The sequence below is a fragment of the Coenobita brevimanus genome, chromosome 6 (genome assembly GCF_032717465.1).
Source record: "Coenobita brevimanus isolate Jiangsu-jjx chromosome 6, ASM3271746v2, whole genome shotgun sequence".
Classification (NCBI taxonomy): Eukaryota; Metazoa; Arthropoda; class Malacostraca; order Decapoda; family Coenobitidae; genus Coenobita; species Coenobita brevimanus.
Window position 1 is genome coordinate 68,645,894 of NC_136959.1, and position 22,412 is coordinate 68,668,305.

A 22,412-nucleotide genomic window follows, 5' to 3' on the forward strand; every position below is an offset into this window, starting at 1 on the left:
AATTCTCTATACTCTAGTTAGTTTAATAGTCAAGTAAATTTCTTACAGTTATAGGGCTGGGTTTATTATTTGAAAATGCTATAAGTGGAAGTGAAAATAATTGGTTCTTTGAGCTAGGCTTCACAGGGTGTCATTTATCATCATCATCATCATCATCATCATCATCATCATCATCATCATCATCATCATCATGCAGACCTCCTTTCCAACCCAAGGGCAGGGTGAGGAGAAGCAGCATCCAGACAGCCCAAAATTACCCAGTTCAATGGTCCATGCTTCCATTCACTCATCATTCAAGCCCTCGAAATCCTGGATCCATCAGATAGGCACAAAAAATTTCACCATGTTGTGTAGCTTCACATTTTTTTTTTTTTTTTTTTTTTTAATAGTGAATCGAGGATGGAAAATCAAAGAAAAAAATAAGTCCATGTGCCTAAAGGCATCCTCCATTCATAAAATACTTATAACAATTGGATTTAAAATTGAGAGGATTAAATGTATGTGGGAAGCAACTCCCAGGAAGTGAATTCCAGAGAGTAGTAGTTCTGGGGATAAATGAATTTTGATTAGCAGAGGTTCTGCATTGTGGGGGAGAGAACGTGATAGAGCCTATCTGAATGCTGTCTCGTTAAAGAGGGATGCCAGATCCCTGGTTATGTGCTTCTTCGCACAAAATTCATCCATCCAGCTCGGTTGCTTGTCAGTCCCTTAGCCCCACCAACTTCCATATCTTTCTTCCTCACACAGTCATCCATCATATCTCTCCACCCTCCTCTTGGCCTACCTCACCCCCTCCCTCCATCAGATTCGCTTAGATATACCTTTTTCACCACTCTGTTGCCATCTTTTCTCTCCACATGACCCTACCATCTCAGTGCATTCTCTTCAATCTTGGTGTCCACAGACTATCTTACTCCGCATCTTTTACGTATCACATTATTCCGTATCCCATCTACTCTGTGTACCCCACATTCATTCCTCAGCAGTGCCATCTCCACTGCATACTCATGACTTTCATTTTCATGCTGTACCATAGTCTTACATCCTTATGATAAAGTTGGTGCTAACGCTCCTTCATGTAAGCCTCGCGCAGGTACAACACTCAAACCTCTATTTCTTATCAAGGCCTTCATAGCACCAGCTACTTTCCTTTCTTGTGTCACTCTACTTTCCACATCTTTTGCACATTTTCCACTCTTTTCTATCTTTGTACCTAGGTATTAAACCTCTTCTATCATTGTACCCAAAATATTTGAACTCCTTCACCAATTCCAGTCTCTCTCCATTCACTATAACATCACACTGGGAGTCACCTTCTATCAGTAACCATCACTTTACTTTTTTCTACATTCACTCGCAAGGTACAACACTCACAGATATCTACAAAACTCTGCACTAGTCAACCAAGGTCTTGTCTGGTATTTGCAAGTAGCACTGCATCATCAGCATACAACAAATTTTGAGATATTCCGTCCATCATCATTCATTACCAATGCTGTCCCTCTCTCCATTACTCTATGTTTTTGCTTCTCTCATCACCCCTTCCATATATATATATATATATATATATATATTTATTGAACAACCATGGAGACATCATGCAACCTAGTCGCATGCCTACATTGATCGTGAACCATTTACTTAGATGCCCATTTACCCATACGCATGCCTCACTACAATCATAAAAACTTGATGGCACCTGGCAGCTCACCATCTGTGCCGTACATATGCAAAACCTTCCACAATCCTTCTCTCTCTACTTTGTCGTATGCATTTTCCAAATCTGGAAATGCCATAAACACCTCACTATCCTTCTCACATGCCTTCTCAACTATCTGTCTCACTGCAGATATTTGATCCACACATCCTCTGCCAGTCCTGAAGCCACTCTGTTCGTCACCCACTAGGACTTCAGATATCTCTCTTACTTTCCCTATAATAATTCTTCCGTATGCCTTCCCTGCCACTCAGTAGGCTTATACCGTGTTAATTCTTGCACTCACTTCGCTCACCTTTGTTTTTGTAGAGGTACAATCACTGCCTTTGTCCACTGTACTGGCGCAGTGTCACTCATCCATGCCTTCTTACATATGTCCAACAGGCATTACATTCCACTCTCCCCACTACACTTCGTCATCTGTGCATACGTCTCATCAACCCCAGCTGCCTTCCCATTTTTCAGCCGCTTCACAGTGTTCTTCACGTCTGTGAGTGTCACTTTTCCTGGCACTGCATTCTTTCTCTATACACCCCCAAAACCATTCCTGTTAATAGTTGCTTTGTTCTTTCCATTCCCATTCATCAGACTTTCAAAATACAGTATTCTTTTCATCTAGTCCATACTTCATCCTCATGGGTTAGTCTTCCACTTACATCCTTCACACTGTCACATTTCTTTCCACTGTCATTTATACATTTCTGCACTTCTATCCAGAATAGCTTCCTATTTTTAGAGTAATTAGCATTCATTTTTTTCCCTAGATTATCAATTACCTCCTTTTTCCTCTTCACTAGGCTCTTTACGTGCTTTTTGCTCTCAGTATATTCAGTTCTTATTTCATCTGAACCCCTGTCCTGTATCTACTCTAGCCACTTCTTCCTCTTTTCCTCCATTGCTCTCTTAACCTCTTTATACCACCATGCCATACCCTTCTTCATTGGTGTTGCTTTTGCCACACCACACACCACTTTGTCATTCCTAACTAAGTAATCCCTATATGTATTCCACAGGCTGTCCAGATCCGTTTCATTCCAATTCATTTATTCTAACTCATTCCCTACTTTGGCCATGTATTCATCAAAATGGGGAAAGCCCCAGGAATTGATGGAGTGTGTGATGAAATGCTGATGCATGGGGGAGAGATAGTAGTAGAATGGATATGGAAGATGTGCAGATTGGCCTGTGATGAAGGTAGAGTTCCAGAGGATTGGAGGTCAGTTATAATTATTTCCCAGTACAAAGGAAAAAGGGAAAAAGAAGTGTGTGGTAATCATAGGGTCGTTTGTCGTCATAGTGTAATAGGAAAAGTATATGGTAGGCTACTTATTGACAGAGTTAGGGAAATAACAGAATTTAGTTGGAGAAGGACAGGGAGGTTTTAGGAAGGGATGAGTTTGTGTAGATCAGATATTCATTCTTAGGTCTTTAGTGGAAGAGTTTCTAGAGATGGGAAAGAAGTTGTAAGCTGCCTTCATGGATTTGGAGAAAGCATACGATAGGGTGGATAGACAAAGAATGTGGAAAGTATTTCAGATATTCATTCTTAGGTCTTTAGTGGAAAAGTTTATAGAGAAGGGAAAGAAGTTGTATGCGGCCATGGATTTGGAGAAAGCATACGATAGGGTGGATAGACAAAGAATGTGGAAAGTATTGAAGATATATGGAGTACATGGGAAGTTTTTGAATGTCATGAAGAGTATGTATGAAGGTGCTGAGGCTGCAGTGAGTGTAGATAGTGAACTGAATGAATTTCTTCATCTGGATGTTGGATTGAAACAAGGATGTGTCATGTCCGCATGGTTGTTCAATCTGTATGTGGATGGGGTTATAAAAGAGATACAAGGTAGGGCTGTGGATGTTGGGGTGACCCTAATAAGAGTGGGCAGTGTTTGGAAACCCCCTGTACTGTTGTTTGCAGATGATACTGTATTGTTAAGTGAAGACTAAAGGAACTTGCAAGGCTTGGTGAATGAGTTTGGGAGTGTGTGTAAGAAACAGAATCTAAAGGTGAATGTAGGGAAGAGTAAAGTTATGGTCTTTGAGAGAAGTGAAGTCACTGAGTGTACAGTGAGGATGGATGAGGAGGAAATGGAAAACATGAGTTTGTTTAAGTACATGGATAGTGTGATGAGTGAGAATGGAAGTTTAGAGGGTGAAGTGCTTGAAAGGGTACAACAGGGAAGGAAGGTTGCTGGTTCTTTGCAAGCACTGGTAAGGAACCAGGAAGTGAACATGAAAGTAAAAAAGTCGCTGCATGACAGCATTGTGATACCGACTCTAACATATGGAAGTGAAGCTTCGACCTTGTTGGAAGGACACAAGAGTGAGAGCAGTGGAAATGAGTTATTTTAGAGGAGTATGTGGAGTTACATGGAAAGACAGACTGACAAATGATGAAGTGAAGGAGTGCTGTGGTGTGGATGTGAATGTGATAGAAAGCAGTAGAAAAATACATTGAGGTGGTTTGGCCATGTGGAGAGGATGGAGAGCAAGAGAATAACAAGGAGAGTGTATGTGAGTGAGGTGTTGGGGGGGAGAGGGAGGGGGAGGCTGAGGATGAGATTGAGGAATAGAGTGGAGAGGTATATGAGAGAGGGGAGGGTGAGCTGGGAGGAAGGCAGTGAAGTGGCATTGAATAGGGCAATACGGAGGCAATTTGTTTGTGGCCACCCCTCACTAGATTGAGCTATCTGGCAGTAGATAGGTAGATAGATTCATCTGCCACTTCTTTGATCCTTAGTTTCTCGACTTTCGGTCTCTCTCCTTGACTGCTCCTCTCTCTCTTGGTCTACCTCACTCCTTTCAGCTTGATCTTGCATACCTCAGTCATATAATCTGACAAACCTCCACATCGTCCACTCACTCCCCTCATATTAACAACATTACCCAGCGTCGATTTCTCTATGAACATGTAATCAGTGAGGCTCTTTTCAACACGATCTCCGTTCCCTCCATACCATGTATATTTATGTGCATCTTTGTGTTTGAAATAAGAATTACAAATGCATTGCCTCCTGGTACTCCATCATTATCATTCTCTTGTGGTACTCTATTCTTACCAGTTACATTATTCACAGGACCAGTGCCGACTCTTCCAATGATGTCATCCATTACAAATACTTTATACCTTGTGGGCATTTCTCGTACTACTTCATTCAGATCCTCCCAAAACCTGTCTTTCTCTGTCTTACTCCCGTCATCACACAGTGTATACGCTGCAGTCACTGCCACTTTCACCTTCTGAAACTTGAACTTGACATAAATTCATCTTGAGCTGACACATTTGTAATCTCTCATTCTACTCTCCCACACTTCATTCATCAACAAAGTAACTCCTTCCTTGCACCTTCCATGCCTATTCATGTCTGACATTACACACTTTACACCCTCCCATTCTTCCACTTCACACCCTTTCACCTTTGTTTCACACAGTTCCATCAAAGCATATCTTGCACCCTTGAACACATTCACCACTTCCATCCTCTTGCTCTCCTCATTCACACCTCTCACATTCCACATGGCCATGTGAATCTGCCCATTTGGTTGGGGCCCTGGGCAGGTATTGGGCCCTCCAAGGGTCTCTGAAACAACTGCCATTATTTAATGATTTTAGGTAGGGGACACCGGGGGACACTTAACCCAGCCAAAAGCCCCAGTTATATGGTTACCACCCAGGGTAGTGAATGGTTTCCTGGGTACAAGAAACCATTTGGCTTGTCACTCGGTGTTGAGACCATAAGGCAACACTGCATTGAGCGTTTGGATGGTGGGCATCCCCACCATTTATTATTTCTTTTTTTCCATTCAAGTGTAATAATTTTCTGTCTTTCAGATGGGTTCTGTGTGCATAAAGAGTCTGGCTCACAACATGTAAGTCTTGTCAGTGTACTGAGAGCAAACAATATGATAAAAAATCGAAGGTTTCATGTGCACTCTTCGAGAATCATAACCAACATGATGCAGTTTGACTGTAGTGGAGCAAGGGTTTCATGAATTTCATTCAAATCTACCAATCTTTTAACCTATTGGTTTTACTGATTCACAGCTGTACATTGCCATTTTACATGTTCAGGACTTGAATGGCTTTGTGAAGTATTGCTAATTGATTGAAAGCTGACTTGTTCATGCATTTGATTCACATACACATATTGAATTTGGAGGCTACTTATATTATTGACAAAACTACAGTATAGTATGTCCTTTTGGAAATTGTGCATATATTTTGTAAAGCATTGTACTGGTTGGTGATTATTAACCCCTAAAGACCGTAAATTTCTCAGAGCACCTATCCCTGGAACCGCAGTTAGGGTCCGATTTTTCAACTTTCTCGGATTGTAGTTTTTTTCTGACAGATTTCAAGATCATGACTTTACACATTCGAAAATGTATATCTCAAGCTCACATGTCCAGTGGTTACTGTACTAGCGACTTTAAAAAAAAAAAGTACCCTTTAATCTGCCAGAGACTGGCTAATAACCATATAATCTACTGTAAACAACATAATATATATTCCTGTGCATAAAACAAGGTGGAATAATGATCATGAAAGTAAAATAACGTTTATAGTGGTGCGTAGCAAGGGAAAACCCAATGTGCCTGGAAACAAATAGAAAGGATGAAGGTGGAGGGAGTGTGATGGTAGATGGAGGGAGGAAGGAAGGCATTGGGGGTAAGGAGTGGAGGGAGAGAAGAAGTATGCTTGCTATGCACACCAGCCATGGTATCCAGGGGGTATATGGCGTTATGGGTGGTAGAGAGGCAATAATGAGGAGAGGGCCCAGTGGGGCAGAGGTAGGCAGAGAGATGGTGGGGAGAGGTCTCCTCCCCCCAGAGACTCAATCTGGCCATACCCCACCAGCTACTATAGTTTCCATTGGCATGGTCCTATATATGTCATGAAAGAGGCAGTGCTACCTACTGCCAGTTTTTGATAGGTTCTGTACAATTGATAGACATAGGACTTTGTGCTACATTTTTCAAAACTATTGTTCGGCAGACATACGGTAGGTCTTTAGGAGTTAATGTTGACCATAAAATAGGACTTTCTTGTATACATCATGCATTTATTTTTTTATTTACTTTTTGTCATTGCTACTCCTCACCCTGCCCTAGGGTGGGAAAGGAGGCCCGGATGATGAAGTCATTATAAAAGTGTTTTTTGTATATTTACAGAGTGAACATTTTCCATTCCTTGGGGTTGGTGTATCTGTGCAGGAAATGCGGAGTCGCACCCTTTTTTACACCTCTCTGGGTCGTTTGCTAATGGTGGAGCTAGGAGAAGATGAGGAGAAGTTCACACAATTCATGATACCAATCACAGGTGGGTTTCTGGTGTAATAGGAGAATATCTTGGGCAGAAATCTACTGAATGACTAAATAAGTCAGACAGGGTTTTGCTGTCAGGGAGGAAAGATGGCAAGTGGTAGAGTGTTGAAGTTCATTTCCACCAGTTATTAGTGCGTGGGTGTTGGAGAAAGATGCCTTCATGTGGTGACATTGATATGACTGGGCAGATCCACTGCCCAGTTATACAAACATTCCTCAGGTGCTGATGAGGTGTTTACTCATGGTGGTACTGTGTTCTGTGGGTGGAGCGGTTATGGTGTCCACTTGGAAGCCGAGCCTTCTTGTATTTCCTTGCTTCTTGCTGTGGGAAGGACCCTGGTCTGGGGAGGTAGGAGTGTTGGTTCCCCACACAGTGTTTGTACTCTACCGTACCTCCAGGATGGTCCCACAGAAGCAGTTGCTTACCTGTGGCTGATGGCTCTGCTCAGTCAGATTAGGGTTAAGTAGCAACAGCACAATAACAGACATCCCTAACTTCCCTCTCTGTTCACCAAAATGAGGAAATTGAACTGCTGGAAAAGGTCAGTTTAATTCTGCAGTCCTCAAGGTTCAAATTGAAGATGAATCAGGGCCTGCAACTGTCAGTACTACTATCAGTGCCCATTTGCTAATCTCATGCTATCATTCTTGGGGAAAGTTATAGTGGATGGAGTAATGTGCAGGGAACGATGTGGTTGAGTCAGTCTTATCATCACAGGGAACAGTTTGTGAGTATGTATGTGATACTTGCCATGTTCAGTAGTCAAAGAAGTAGGACAGACTTAATTCTTTTTTGATGACAGAGTACTTAGCAGACTTACATGATGATAATTTTTGCATGTACTCCAGTCACTGTTGTTTTTATTCACAGCCATCTTCCAGTCTGCTGGCATACTGTAATTCCATTCATCCAAGCTTTTTTACATATTTCCAACAAATGTTCCATTCCACTTCACTTCATTAGTTCTGTATACTTTTCATGAACATTTGATGCCCTTCTAATCATATGCCACTTCACAGCGTTCTTCACTTTTGCCTGTGTCATATATACAGATGCCACTTTTTTTTCTTTGCACACACCAATACTAGTCATGTTATACTACTTTGCTCTCATCATTCCTATTCATATATCAGCTTTTTTTTTTTTTTTTTTTTTTTTTTTAATGTGAAGAAGAAGGAACCAAAGGCCATGAGCCTGCAAAACTGTTCCTTCCAAGAGAAAAACAAAATACAAGAGAGAGCCAAATTCAAGATCCATTCATTTCGAGATGCCTGGACACACTGCATTTGAAAGACTGGAGATCATAGGAAGCAGGAAATACAGACAGAGGGAGACAGTTCCAGAGTTGACCTGTTGCATAAATGAAGGACTGGGAGTAATGGTTAACTCTTGCACTAGAGAGTTGGACAGAAAAGGGATGAGAGTTTGCTGCTAGACGGGTGCTACACGCCCGTCGTAGAAGTGGAGGAATGCATGCAGACAGTTCAGAGGAACAGTGACCATTGAAGTCGCGATAGAAAAGAGATAAAGATGCAACATTGCGGTGAAGAGACAGAGGTTGAAGGGAGTCAGTAAGAGGGGGAGAGTTATTGAGACGAAAAGCCATTGACTCCACCCTATCGAGAAGAGCTGTATGTGGGGAGCCTCCCCACACATGAGAGTTGTACTCCACACTGGGGCAAATAAAACCCCTGTATAGAGTCAACAATTGTGCAGGGGCAAAGAAGGAACGGAGTCGGCTTAGCACGCGCAATCGCTTGGAAGCAGATTTTACAAGAGATGTAATTTGATCCCTCCAAGACAAGTCCCGAGCAAATGAAACCCCAAGCATGTTCAAGGATGATGCTGGATTAAGCTGAGTATTATTAAACATAAGTGGGTATACCTGTGGAAGATTTTGTCGGGTTGATAGGTGTAAAAACTGAGTCTTTGATACATTAAAAACAACCAGATTATTTTTATCCCAGTCAGAGATACGAGCCAAGTCAGACATTAGGTGTGCCATAGCCTCATCCCTTGCCTGTTGAAGTAACTGCTGAGATGGACGTTGTGGGAATCGAATGGAAAGGTGAAGGGTGGAATCATCAGCGTATGAGTGGATTGGGTTAGATGTACAGCTTAGAAGGTCATTGATGAATAAAAGGAAGAGAGTTGGTGATAGGACAGAGCCCTGAGGAACACCACTGTTAATAGATCTAGGAGAAGAACGATAGCCGTCTACAACAGTGGCTATAGAATGACCAGAAAGGAAGCTAGAGATGAAGGCACAGAAAGAAGGATAGAAACCGTAAGAGGGCAGTTTGGAAATTAAAGATTTATACCAGACTCGATCGAAAACCTTTGAGATGTCAAGTGCAATGGCAAAGCTTTCGCCAAAGTCCCGAAAGGAGGATGACCAGGAGTCTGAAAAGTAGGTGAGAAGGTCGCCTGTGGAGTTTCCCTGACAGAACCCATACTGACGATCAGAAAGAAGGTTGTGATAGGAAAGATGCTTTCAAATTTTTCTATTAAGAATAGACTCAAAAACTTTTGAGATACAGGATGTTAAACCAATTGGGCGATAGAGGGTTGGGAATGGTCACCCTTCTTTGGGACTGGCTGAATGAGAGCAAACATCCAGCAAGAAGGAAAGGTACAAGTTGACAGACAAAGGCGAAAGAGTTTGCCTAGGCAGGGTGTAAGCACAGAAGCACAGTTCTTGAGAACAACAGGAGGGACTCCATCAGGCCCATATGCCTTATTAGTACTGAGGCCAGCAGTGGCAGAAAATACATCAGCTGAAGAAATTTTAATGTTAGCCATGAGGAAGTCTGAGGGTGGAAGTGATGGAGGAACAGCACTTGTTTTGGGACAGTATTCTCCAAAGATCTTAGCAGATCTTACAGAAAGCATTTATTCTGGTCAGTGAATTATTGTTAAAAATATTATTACTGTGTGTGCCATGTTATCCGAGCAATATTCACTCTGTGATGGTTTTGAAGTGTATGGTAGCATTATTGAGTAAGATAAAGGCATAAAATAGCTTTATTTCATCAAAAAGTTTTATGAACTCAACATCTTACATAATAACAGCTGATCCTTGTCTGAAACTAATGATCACCATCCACTTTATTTTTTATATTTTACACAGGGTAAAATATGTCACGGATGTTGATTTGATATTAATAAGTAATTGCAGCAGTGAACAATAATCATCCCATACAGCAGAACATCTCATGTTGTTTACATAAACATTGACTGAACTCGCATTTTGGACACTACTGGTTTGTTTCCGGTGGGCCTCAAGCATTACACTGGGTCATTCTCGGTTTATTCTACTTTCATGTCAGATGTTTAAGTAACTCACTTCCTTGAAATTTGTGATGATAGTGTATCTAGTGTTATGTTTTTGGAGTAATCCTTGATAAAGGTATTGATTCAGATTAGCACCCATGAAGTAATGGAGGAAAAGCCTGTCTTCAGAGTAGGCTACCCCCACGAGTATTTCACGTGGAGTCGACGGACTTAGTTCACTGACCTAGTGTGACCTTTGGGAAGCATTATCCACCACGCTGCTAATATTAGCTTGAATAGCAGCCAAATGCTGTTAGTAAACATGCCAGATTCAACCAGTTTATCTACAGTTTTAATTATTGTTCATAATTTTAGCATTCGTTTTGAAGAATTGGTACTTTCAAAAAATTGCATATCTGTATTATCAGAATTTTACTGTACCATTCCATCCTGTCTCCCCATCTCATGTTATGTCTCCCATTCCATCCCACTGTCATGTATTCCTGAGTCAGTCTCATATTGTATACAGTCAGACCCCTGCTTACGAAGGATTGACTTACGAAAAATCTGCGGATACTAAAATAGTTATAAGTGTGTGTGTGTTCTTACTTAATTGTATCTTTACAGGAATGAGTCAGGCTCATACTATCCCATGTTTTAAACCATTTTTATCATAGATATCCTTAAATTTATGAATAGTTTTGGCACACACACTTTCATTTGGTAGTGCATTCCACTGATCAGTTGCCCTATTTCGGAAACTGAATATCGTTACGTCTGTATCGCCTCTCTTTTTATGTAGTATTTTTCAGTGTCCTCTTGCTGATGCTTCCCCATAGGTTATATATTCATGTATGTCTATTTTCTCTTTCCCTGAGATGCATTTATATAGCATAATCATGTCTTCACTTTTCCATCTCTCTTGTAGTGTTGGTAGATTCAGCTTTTCAAGTCTTTCTTCATAGCTTAGATCCCTTAAGCTTGGTACCTATTATGTAGCAGCCCTTTGTACTTGTTCATTCTTAGCTACATGTTTTTTGAGATGAGGATTCCAGACTTCCGATGCATACTCCAGGGTTGGTCTGATGATTATTGTTATTATCTTTCTCAGCATGTCTTCAGTTATATAATTATGTGAATGCTATTCTCATATTAGCAAGTACTGTATACGTGTTACCTACCTTCTCGCAGATGTACTCAGCCGGAGATAGTATGTTATTGATGATCAGTCCTAGGTCCTTCTCCCATTCTGATATGTGTAGGGTTGAACTTCCCAACTTATAATCCCAATCTGGTCTTTTTTCACTTTAACCAAATTTAATTACATGACACTTGTCCACATTGAATTCCATTTGCCATTTGTTGCTCCATTCATGAAGTGCATGTGGAGGCACATGGAGAGAGAGACTGACAAATGAAGTGAAGGAGCATTGTAGCGTTGATGTGGATGTGATAGGAAGCGTTAGGAGAAACACAATAAGGTGGTTTGGACATGTGGAGAGATGGAGAGTGAGAGACTGATGAGGAAAGTGTATGTGAGTGAGGTGGAAGGGGGAGACCAAGGATGAGATGGAGGGATGGAGTGGAAAGGTATATGAGAGAGGGAGGTGTGAGCTGGGAGCAGGGCAGTGAAATAGCAGGGGACAGGGGGACAGGGCGACATGGAGGCGATTTGTTTGTGGCCACCCCTTACGGGATTAAGGCGTCTGGCAATGGATAGATAGATAGACTATTGTGTCTTCTGTATCTATTCCACAGCAAATCTCTTTTATCCTTTGATTTTTTGCATTCTGTATCAAACCATTTCTTTATTTTTATTTCTGTTTCTTTGCACTGAGGGATGTAATTTTGGACTCCTGTTTCATAAAAATCACAGAATATTCTATGTATAACATTTAAATCTTGTGTTCTTAGCTCCTTTGCCCAATCTTTTTCCAAGAAGTACTTTTTCAGGTCATGGTAGTTGCCCTTTTTGTAGCTGCAAGGCTTGGTGGATGAGTTTGAGAGAGTGTGTAAGAAACGGAACCTAAAGGTGAATGTAGGGAAGAGTAAAGTGATGGTCTTTGAGAGAGGTGAAGTCAGTGAATGTATAGCGAGGTTGGATGGTGAGGAATTGGAAAATGTGAGTACGTTTAAGTATTTGGGTAGTGTGATGAGTAAGGATGGAGGTTTGGAGGGTGAAGTGCTTGAAAGGGTACAGCAGGGAAGAAAGGTTGCTGGTTCCTTGAAAGCAGTGATAAGAAACAGGGAAGTGAGCATGGAAGTAAAAAAGTTACTACATGACAGTATTGTGATACCAACTCTGACGTACGGAAGTGAAGCTTGGACGTTGTTGGAAGGACACAAGTCAAGAGTGAGAGCAGTGGAAAGGAGTTATTTAAGAGGAGCTTGTGGAGTCACGTGGAGAGACAGGCTGACGAATGAGGATATAAAGGAGCGTTGTGGTGTTGATGTGGATGTGATAGGAAGCGTTGTGAGGAACACACTGAGGTGGTTTGGCCATGTGGAGAGGATGGAGGGTGAAAGACTGACGAAGAGAGTGTATGTGAGTGGGGTGGAGGGTGGAAGAGGGAGGGGGAGACCGAGGATGAGATGGAGGGATGGGGTGGAGAGGTATATGAGAGAGGGGGGTGGGAGTTGGGAGCAGGGTAGTGAAATGGCGGGGGACAGGGCGACTTGGAGGCGATTTGTTTGTGGCCACCCCAAACGGGATTGAGGCGTCTGGCAATAGATAGATAGATAGATAGACTCTTTTTGTAACTCTCAGTACCGGTAACAGTGTTATATGCAATCCTGAAGTTGCAATTTAATACTGCATGGTCGCTTTTGCCAAATGGTGTGTGATACATTATATTGTCAGTATCATTTTCTTGCCTAGTAGATATAAGATCTAGTACTGATGGATCATCAAGTCCTCTCTTTCTGGTGTTTTCCGTTACATGCTGTTAGGAAAAACTCATGCATAAGATGCAGGAGCTTTGGATCCCAACAGCTTTCATAGTTTGCTACATCTAGAGTATTCCAATTTATATTTGTATTGAAATCTCCAGTTGATATAAGTCTTTTAGATTCTACTTCCATTCTATGTAGTAATGTTCTTAAACTCTGAATTGTGCTTTCTGCCAGGTCTTCATATTTTCCTCTTTCCCAAGTGTTTGTTTTGGGTGGCATGTATGAATTTGCCACAATTACTCTCTCTTCAGATGTGTTAATCTCTAATGCAATCAGTTGTACGTGTGAGGGTATATCTGATTGTATTTCTTTGACTTGTAGATTTTTCTTTGTTAAGATTATAATTTTTCCTCCTCTTCCTAAATTTCTGTCTTTTCTCTCTATATTTTATTCCTCTAAGTTTAGGGTATTGTTTGATATCTTTAGGGTTAATTTTGGTTTAGTTAGGCAAATAATATGTGGTTCCTTTTCTGTGGTATAGTTTTTCATCTGTAATAAATTAGACACCATTCCATTTACATTTGAGTACATCATCTTAATCATCTTGTTTACATATTTTCCATAGCTTGAATCTGCTACCTTCCTTCATTTTGTTCCCTGTTGGTTATGTACCACTTTTGTACCTGCAGTTCAGTTAGTTTGTTAAAAAAATGTACTCTTCTCTTCCTCTGATCTTCCTCGTTCTTTGTTTTTGCATACTCCCTCTTTTCCTTTAATATTTCCAATTTCTCTTTAGTCAGGCATTTTTTTATCCATACTTTTTAAAATTCCTCTTTTTCCATGAGTTTCTTTGCATTTTCCAGTATTTTCTCTGCAGTGTTCACACTCTGGAAGGGTGCTTTTAGGCGCCTTGACTTATTTCTCTCATTTTTCCCTATGTCTTTATCACAGATTTCCTCTGATAATTCCTTCAGTATGTTCATTATATTGGCTATCTCTTTTATGTCTCTCAAAATTTTGTTTCTTATTTTTTCTTCATCTATACCAGTGATTATTGTAGATTTGTTGATATCTGCTGAATCATTGACCGGTTTTGGGTTGTTTTCAATGATTTCTTTCACTTCCTTTCTAATGTTTTTTTTCCTTGACATTTGTTTCTAAGTTTTTCCTTACATTCACCATTTCAGCATACGTAGATTCTACTTCATCTTTGCAACTTTTCATCACTTCGTTCACCTGGGTTATCTCCTCTTCAATATCACCGCTTTGGTCTATTAGACTGTTTGCTTGCCTAATTGTCTCTGTGTCATTTCTAAACTCCTCCATAATACTATCGTGGTTGACAACACTACTTGCCATTTCACTAATCTTCCTTCTGAGTGAACCTACCTCAACTGACAGCTCATCTATTGTTGTGTGTTTTTTGTTTAATTCCATTACTGATTTCTCATTTTCTTCCTTCTCCATGCATAATTGCTTCTTGATTTCATCTATTTCACTCTAAAATGTTTTCTCCAGTTTATTCACATTCTCTATTAATTTTATTTAATCATCATCATCATCATCATCATCATCATCCGGACCTCCTTTCCCACCTAAGGGCAGTGTGATGTCCGCATGGTTGTTCAGTATACATATGGATGGGGTGATGAGAGAAGTAAAAACACAAGTAATGGAGAGAGGGATGGCATTGGTAAAGAATGGTGATGGATGGAATATCTCAAATTTGTTGTATGCTGATGATGCAGTACTACCTGTACTTGCAAATACCGGACAAGAACTTTGTAGGCTAGTGCAGAGTTTTGCTGATGTCTGTGAGTGTTGTACCTTGAGTGTAAATGTAGAGAAGAGTAAAGTGATGGTTACTGAGAAAGAAGGTGACTCCCAGTGCGACGTTAAAGTGAATGGAACGAGACTGGAATTGGTGAGAGAGTTAAAATGCCTGAGTACAGTGATGGAAAAGAGAGGAAAATGTGCAAAAGAAGTGGAAAGTAGAGTGACACAAGGAAGAAAAGTAGCTGTTGCAATGAAGGCCTTGATATGAAACAGAGGCTTGACTGTTGCAGCTGCACGAGGCTTACATGAAGAGTGTTGGTGCCAACTTTAACATATGGATGTGAGACTATGATGTGGCATGAAAATGAAAGTCAAGAGTAAGAGCAGTGGAGATGGGACTGCTGAGGAATGTATGTGGAGTACAGAGGGTGGATAGGATATGAAATAATATGAGTCGTGAAAGATGTGGAGTGAGGAAGTCAGTGGACACCAGAATCGAAGAGTGTGCACTGAGATGGTAGGGTATGCGGAGAGAATGGATAACTATAGAGTGGTGAAAAAGGTATATCTGAGCGAATTTGAAGGAGGGAGGAGGCGAGGTAGGCCAAGGAGAAGGTGGAGGGATACGGTGGATGAGTGTATGAGGAAGAGAGGTTTGGGAGTCAGTGAGGCTAGGGAACTGACAAGAGATCGAGTTAGCTGGATGAATGTTATGAGGAGAAGTGCATGATCAGGGATTTGGCACCCCTTTTTAACATGGCAGCATCTGGGTTGACTCTATCGCATGCTTTTATGTAAAGCTACAGAATGTGGTGAATGTTTTTGGTGAATCTGATAGAGCCAGGATTCCGAGGCCTTGAATGATGAGTGAATGGGAGCGTGGCCCATTGGATTGGGCAAATTTGGGCTGTCTGGACATTGCAACTCCTCACCCTGCCCTAGGGTGGGAAAGGAGGATGATGATGATGATGATGATGATGATGATGATGATGATTCCATTTCAACCAGTTCTTGGTAAAAATCATCATCCTGTTTTCTCCCTTTATCCCTTTTCTTCACTCCTTCCATATTCACTTTATTAAAGAAAGAAATGAGTTATTTGAGAGGAGCCTGTGGAGTCGCATGGAGAGATGGACTGACGAATGAGGATGTGAAGGAGCGTTGTGATGTGGATGTGGATGCGATAGGAAGCATTAGGAGAAACACACTGAGGTGGTTTGCTATGTGGGGAGGATGGAGAGTGAGAGACTGATGAGGAGAGAGTATGTGAGTGAAGTGGAGGGGGGGAGGCCAAGGATGAGATGGAGGGATGGAGTGGAGGGGTATATGGGAGAGGGAGTTGTGAGCTGGGAGCAGGGCATTGAAATGATGGGGGACAGAGTGACATGGAGGCAATTAGTTTGTGGCCACTCCATACGGGATTAAGGCATCTGGTAATAGGTAGATAGATAGTCGATAACTTCTACATTTTTTTTTTTTTTTTTTAAATTTGATAATGGATGGAGGAAGGAAAAACAAAGGAAGAAAAAAGATGCATACAAGTTGCATCTCCCTGTTACCCACCTGGTGACAGATGACACCCAGCTGCTGATGCATTGTATCAGCAGATTCTTGTACTAATTGGATGTATTCTTTTATCTGGACAACACTTTTGCCTATACTTGTTCTACTATATTAGAACATCATTTAGTTTAACCTTGTACAGAGCTTGACTCCTATAAAGATACTAATTAGGTGTGGCCAGTTGTGGCCAAGGGTGACCAGCACGGAGCGAGGTGACTGACGTGCTGCCTGTGTGGTGTGTGTGTGTGTGTGTGTGTGTGTGTGTGTGTGTGTGTGTGGCAGGTCAGGCATAGCAAGGAAGAATGGGGTCAGGTGAACACAGTGACAAGGAGGTGGGGTGATAATTGCAGTTTAGGGAAGGGTAGGGGATAAGTGGAGGAGTGGAGACAATAATGGGTTTAATCTGGGTGAGCCAGAGAGAGAGAGAGAGTAAAAAAGAGAGAGAGAGAGAATATAAAAGAGAGAGAGAGAGGATAGCTCAGAAGTAGGTATGGAGTAGAAAGGCTATGGGGTAGAGAGAAAGAACTTTGTTTCATTAGTAATTATGGGATTAGGGTTGGGTTGGACAGGTACGTGAGAGAGAGAGAGAGAGGATAGCACAGAAGTAGGTATGGAGTAGAAAGGCAATAGGGTAGAGGGAAAGAACTTTGCGCCGTTAGTAATTATGGGATTAGGGATGGGTTGGACAGGTCCATGAGAGAGAGAGAGGGTATAAGAATGAGAGATTGACTTAAGAAAAAAAATGTATTACAAAAGACCTTCAAGAGCCAATTATTTTCGTAAGTTGGAGACAGCCTGTATTCTTTTCATCAACATTTCAAAATTTCTTTCTGTTTGCTCCATACCTCACTTCCATTTGTTAGTGCTGTATTCATCCAGTGAGACAGTGTGGATAAAGGTTTTAACAGGAACTTATTGTCTGTGTGGTGTGATATTTATGCTGGTACTTTTTTTATCATTATTATTTTATGGTTCTGATTTATTCATATCTTTGAATGCATTTCCAGCTTTGACTTCCTTTTTTGTCATCAGCTGCATTTGACAGTGTGGGCCGTTTACTAGCCCAGGCGGAAACCCCGGTGTTCCAAGCAGAGGACGCCAAGAAAGGATTGATTGGCTTAGCACGAGACCTGCGAGGGCTTGCTTATGCATTTAATACCAAGACATCATACATGATGCTTTTTGACTGGATGTATCCTCTTATATACTGTACTTTGTAATGCCTATTTTTTTTTTTTCCTATTCTTTTGTCCAGTGACATTTTTATATTCATTCTTGTTCTTTGTAGTCTTGTTTCTTAGGGGATGTTCTTTGAACTGGAGGGTTAGATATGGCTTTCATCAACTTCTTGTCTGTTTGAGGTTATTCCTAACATGAATAATATTGTCTAGTGGAAAAGAGCAAAAGAACAATCATGCATCCCTCCATCATCCAATCCTTTTTTAATCCATCAGTAGCACAGGAGCCCAGGGCTAAGCTACTCAGTTCCGACATCTGTGGAAAGAGTGATCAGCTTCAGTCACCTCATGAGTAGCAATACATGAGCAATAAACTCTTGCCACCTCTGGGATATAAATCCTTACAGGCTTAGTCTGGTTGAAGTGCCTTAATCCACTAAACCACTAGGTTCCATTTAGGTATATGGTTACCACCCAGTGTAGTAAATGGTCAGGAAACCTGGCATGTCACCTAGTAGAGGGTCATTTAGAGGCAGCACCACATTGAGTGAGTGGATGGCAAGCACCCCCACCAACCATCATGCAGTGGCACTGATAGAATAGCTGAGAGCTGTCCAATTGTACAGATCCCTGTCTCCTGAAAGGCAGATGGTGCACTTTAGGGAAAGTACAGCTTGAGCCTTCATTTCACACTATTCAGATTCAGATGAGTCTGGGGTCACTTTGATAACAATGACAACCAGAGTTTGTTCATTATTGTCAGGTAACTATGATAGAGGTCGAATATCGATCTAGAAAGAAAATTGAATATAACCAGGAAATTGTTTTGGAAATATGTGGAAAAATATAGAAATGAGGGTTGATAAGGTGAGCAAATCTGAGGGATAAGAGTAGAATAGTATAAGATGAAAGCAAAAATATGAAGGATTGATGAAAAGGAATGATGAGAGCAGAGAGGTGATTGGTTTTGGTGGTGCATAAAGGAGTGTTGTTTCTGAGAATGAAATCCGCAGAAGTATTTTCAGGTTTTTGTATGGTTTAAATCAGAGGGGTGTTGGGGTGTATATCTCACATAATGGGACTTAGGTGAGCTGGTTCCCTCACCAGCTTTAAGTAACAGGGATGGGTAGCCTAGCCCAGGACCCTAAAGCTCCTGATTTTTTTTTTTCCCCGCTCCAACTCAAATGTTTCCTTTGTCTTAGCTGTTTCATTTTTGTGATATTCTGTAAGACTGTAGATGTATGATAATGCTGTATATATATTCCTTAATATACTGCATTAGATACCCTACCTACACTGGCGTTCTGGTTAGAGGTGTCGAGATCTGGAGTCATGATCCTCAGATTACCACTCCGGTTCTAAAACTGTTTGCTGAGCTAGTACAGAATAGATCTCAGAGACTCCAGTTTGATGTCTCGTCACCCAATGGTATACTGCTGTTTAGAGAGGCCAGCAAAGTCATCTGTACATATGGTTCCAGAATTCTTGCCCAAGGAGATAACATTCCAAAGGATCAGATTTATCCAATGAGATTAAAGGGTATCAGCATTAGTTTCTCAATTCTCAAAGCAGCCCTGTGTGGGAATTATGTCAACTTTGGTGTCTTCCGACTCTACGGCGATGATGCCTTAGACTCAGCGTTACACACTTTTGTCAAGCTGCTGTTGTCGATACCCCAGTCTGATCTCCTGGTGAGTTGCACATTATCCATTTTTAAGTTATCACTAGGCCATGAATTAAAGTAACAGTTTTTAATAACTTGTGGTAACAAAGATCAGGTGACTAACATTGCAGCTTCACTGTAGAGATCTCTCCTAAGATAAATAAAGTCATCTGGAGGTAGCGAGAAAAATGAAAATGAAGTCATTGCATTGAATGCAGTAAATTAACGAACCTTATCATTGGTCATATATATGTGATATAATATGAGAGATTTAATTTTATTTGATTTTATTTTTTCCTTGGTATAAATTACTTTGCATACTTTGATATTAATATTTTGTTTTCAGGTATACCCCAAACTCTCCCAGACTTACTATGTTCTTCTTGAGTGCTTAGCGCAGGATCATATGAACTTCCTCTCCACCCTAGAACCAAATGTATTCCTCTATGTGTTATCATCTATATCAGAAGGGCTCTCAGCTATAGGTAAGTATCTGACTTTTATAAAGTTGCTGAATATTTTAACTGCTTGTTAAATAACATCACAGCCCTTTATCATAGAAGTATGTTTACAGTTTGCAATATTTTAATAATTATTGGCATTTCATGACCAAAATAAGTTGAGCTAGTTTGTCATAATTTTAACATTTTTAATGGGTGCATGTACACCATTAATATTACCACTGTGCCCATGGTTTTCATATATAAATTCATGTACAAGTTGCCTTAAATAACAGACAGTTGTATTACTGCAATAAAGCTTAACATGGACCAGGAAAACCATGTGTTGTACATGTTGAAAGTGAAGTACAGATATGAGAGTTGTGTCATGCTTTACTGTCAGCACTTTAATTCAGGTGTGATTAAAAAAATTTATATTGAGGGTGCCCTGTGAAATCACCATAATGCAGTTTTATATCTTCAAAGGTTTTCAGATATAGGGTTTCCCATGATATGTGTGCCAAACTTCTGGAGGATATTCTAAGGCAGATTTTGAATACAGTGATCCCTTGGTCATCATGCATGATTGGTACCACGCCTAGTGTATGATAAGGAAATTGCACAATAATAAATGCGTAGAACCTGTGGGATTTATCCTTATTTGTACCCCATTTGTATACCCAAATTTTCCCTTTAACACTTATTTAGACCCACTACGTACATACCGTATACACTGTAATGGTACTGTACTTATCTAAAACATTACATAGGCATGGTTTGGTTAATAGAAAATGATGAAAAAGGCACAAAGAAGAAGAAACACACCATATAGAGACCTGAGATGGGCTTGAGGTAAGGGGTTCTGAGGGTAGGGGTGAAGAGAGTTAGTGGTTGCAGCCACCTGGGACTAGCTCCTTTCATAGGGTCTCATCTTTGAATCCCTCAGTGTTGTCAGAGGCCACAGATTTTGTACCATAATCATCGGCAGAAACCTTTCCTGAGCGCGTGATAGCATTTTTTTTTTTTTTTTTTTTTTTTTTTTTTTTTTTTTTTTTTTAAGCCGAAAATTGTGTGATAATGGTAGGAGTGCAGATTTTCATCTAGCAGTGGTAGCAGGGGTAGCAGCAAAGGAGAATTGTGGTGTGGATATGGATGTGATAGGAAGCATTAGGAGAAACACTGTGGTGGTTTGGCCACGTGGACAGGACGGAGAGTGAGAGACTGACGAGGAGAGCGTATGTGAGTGAGGTGGAGGGGGGAAGAGGGAGAGGGAGGCCAAGGATGAAATGGAGGGATGGAGTGGAGAGGTATACGAGGGGGTGTGAGCTGGGAGCAGGGCAATGAAATGGCGGGGGACAGGGCGACATGGAGGCGATTTGTTTGTGGCCACCCCTTACGGGATTATTGAGGCGTCTGGCAATAGATAGATAGTGGTAACAAAAACTGCTGTAATCAGTTGCATAATAACCAAGAGATCACAGTAATATAGGCTGCATCCACATCTGTCCAGATTTGGTTGAAGTACAATTTGAGACACCATTTTCACCCATTTGGCCTCTTGTAGCTCTGAGAAAATTGAGAATTGAACTTATGTTGATATAGCAGCTCTTTCTCAAAATTAGTCAGTAATTATCAGAAGTTAGGTACATGTGTCACAGGGCACCTTGTACAAAATTTAGATGTAGCCCATTGCATGCAGTGCATTATTTGCAGCAAACTGAAGCAGATTCACTATGGCCACCTGCATGCTTTCTTGTATAGCAGACCTGTTTAATGTTGTGTTTACTGTAGAAATACTGGCATTTGGTTATACCCCCAACAAAATATCATAGGTCTGTTATCCATCCATCCATCCATCATCCAATCATACATTGCCCCGTGAGGAGCATAGGAGCCCGGGGCTAGGCAGCTGGTCCGGACATTAAGATTATAGTGACCAGCCTCACTCATCCCTGAGTGGCATTACATGAGCAAGCAACCCCAACCGTCCCTTGGATATAAACCTTCACCTGCTCAATCTAATTGGAGCGCAGTAATTACCCACTAAACCACCAGGCGCCAGTATTTGGTTATATGGTTACCACCCAACGTAAATGGTTTCCTGGTGTACAGGAAACCATTTGGCTTGTCACTCAGTGTAGAGTCACCCACAGGCAGAAGGAAGAGGAACAAATAAAGGAAAGAAAGACAGAAGTGGGAGTGTAAAGTTACCCGTAGGCAGAAGGACAGGGAAAGAAAAAAGGAAAGGAAGACAGAAGAGGATGGAAGGAATGAAGGATGGAGGAGAGGAAAGGGGAAACACCCGACAGCAGCACTACATCGAGTGAGTGGATGGCGAGTGCCCACACCTACCACATAGGTCTGTATTTTAAAAAAACTATAGGCTTTTTTGAACATTTAACTCACTGTAGGAAGTGCATCAGTTCTTAGGAACCTGGACAAGGTCATTGAGTGAGGCCTCAGGGATAAGGGACTGAATAGGGAGGCTGCCAGAGATCAGGCGGAATGGAGAGCCGTCATTAGGTTACCAAGTCCGACGCATGCAAAAAATGTTGTAGCCTTTATAAACGAAACGAACGAA

The 22,412-nt window shown here is 41.1% G+C and overlaps 1 protein-coding gene across 1 annotated transcript in view; it reads left to right on the forward strand.

Annotated features, from left to right (window-relative positions):
* The window catches only part of Ranbp16 (Ran-binding protein 16), a 133,408-nt gene that overhangs the window by 69,404 nt on the left and 41,592 nt on the right, over window positions 1-22,412 (forward strand). Inside the window, exons 13-16 of the mRNA XM_080273940.1 lie at window positions 6,893-7,040; window positions 17,583-17,742; window positions 19,011-19,419; window positions 19,738-19,876. Coding sequence (XP_080130066.1) covers window positions 6,893-7,040; window positions 17,583-17,742; window positions 19,011-19,419; window positions 19,738-19,876 — 856 coding nt within the window. The remainder of the gene's footprint in view (window positions 1-6,892; window positions 7,041-17,582; window positions 17,743-19,010; window positions 19,420-19,737; window positions 19,877-22,412) is intronic.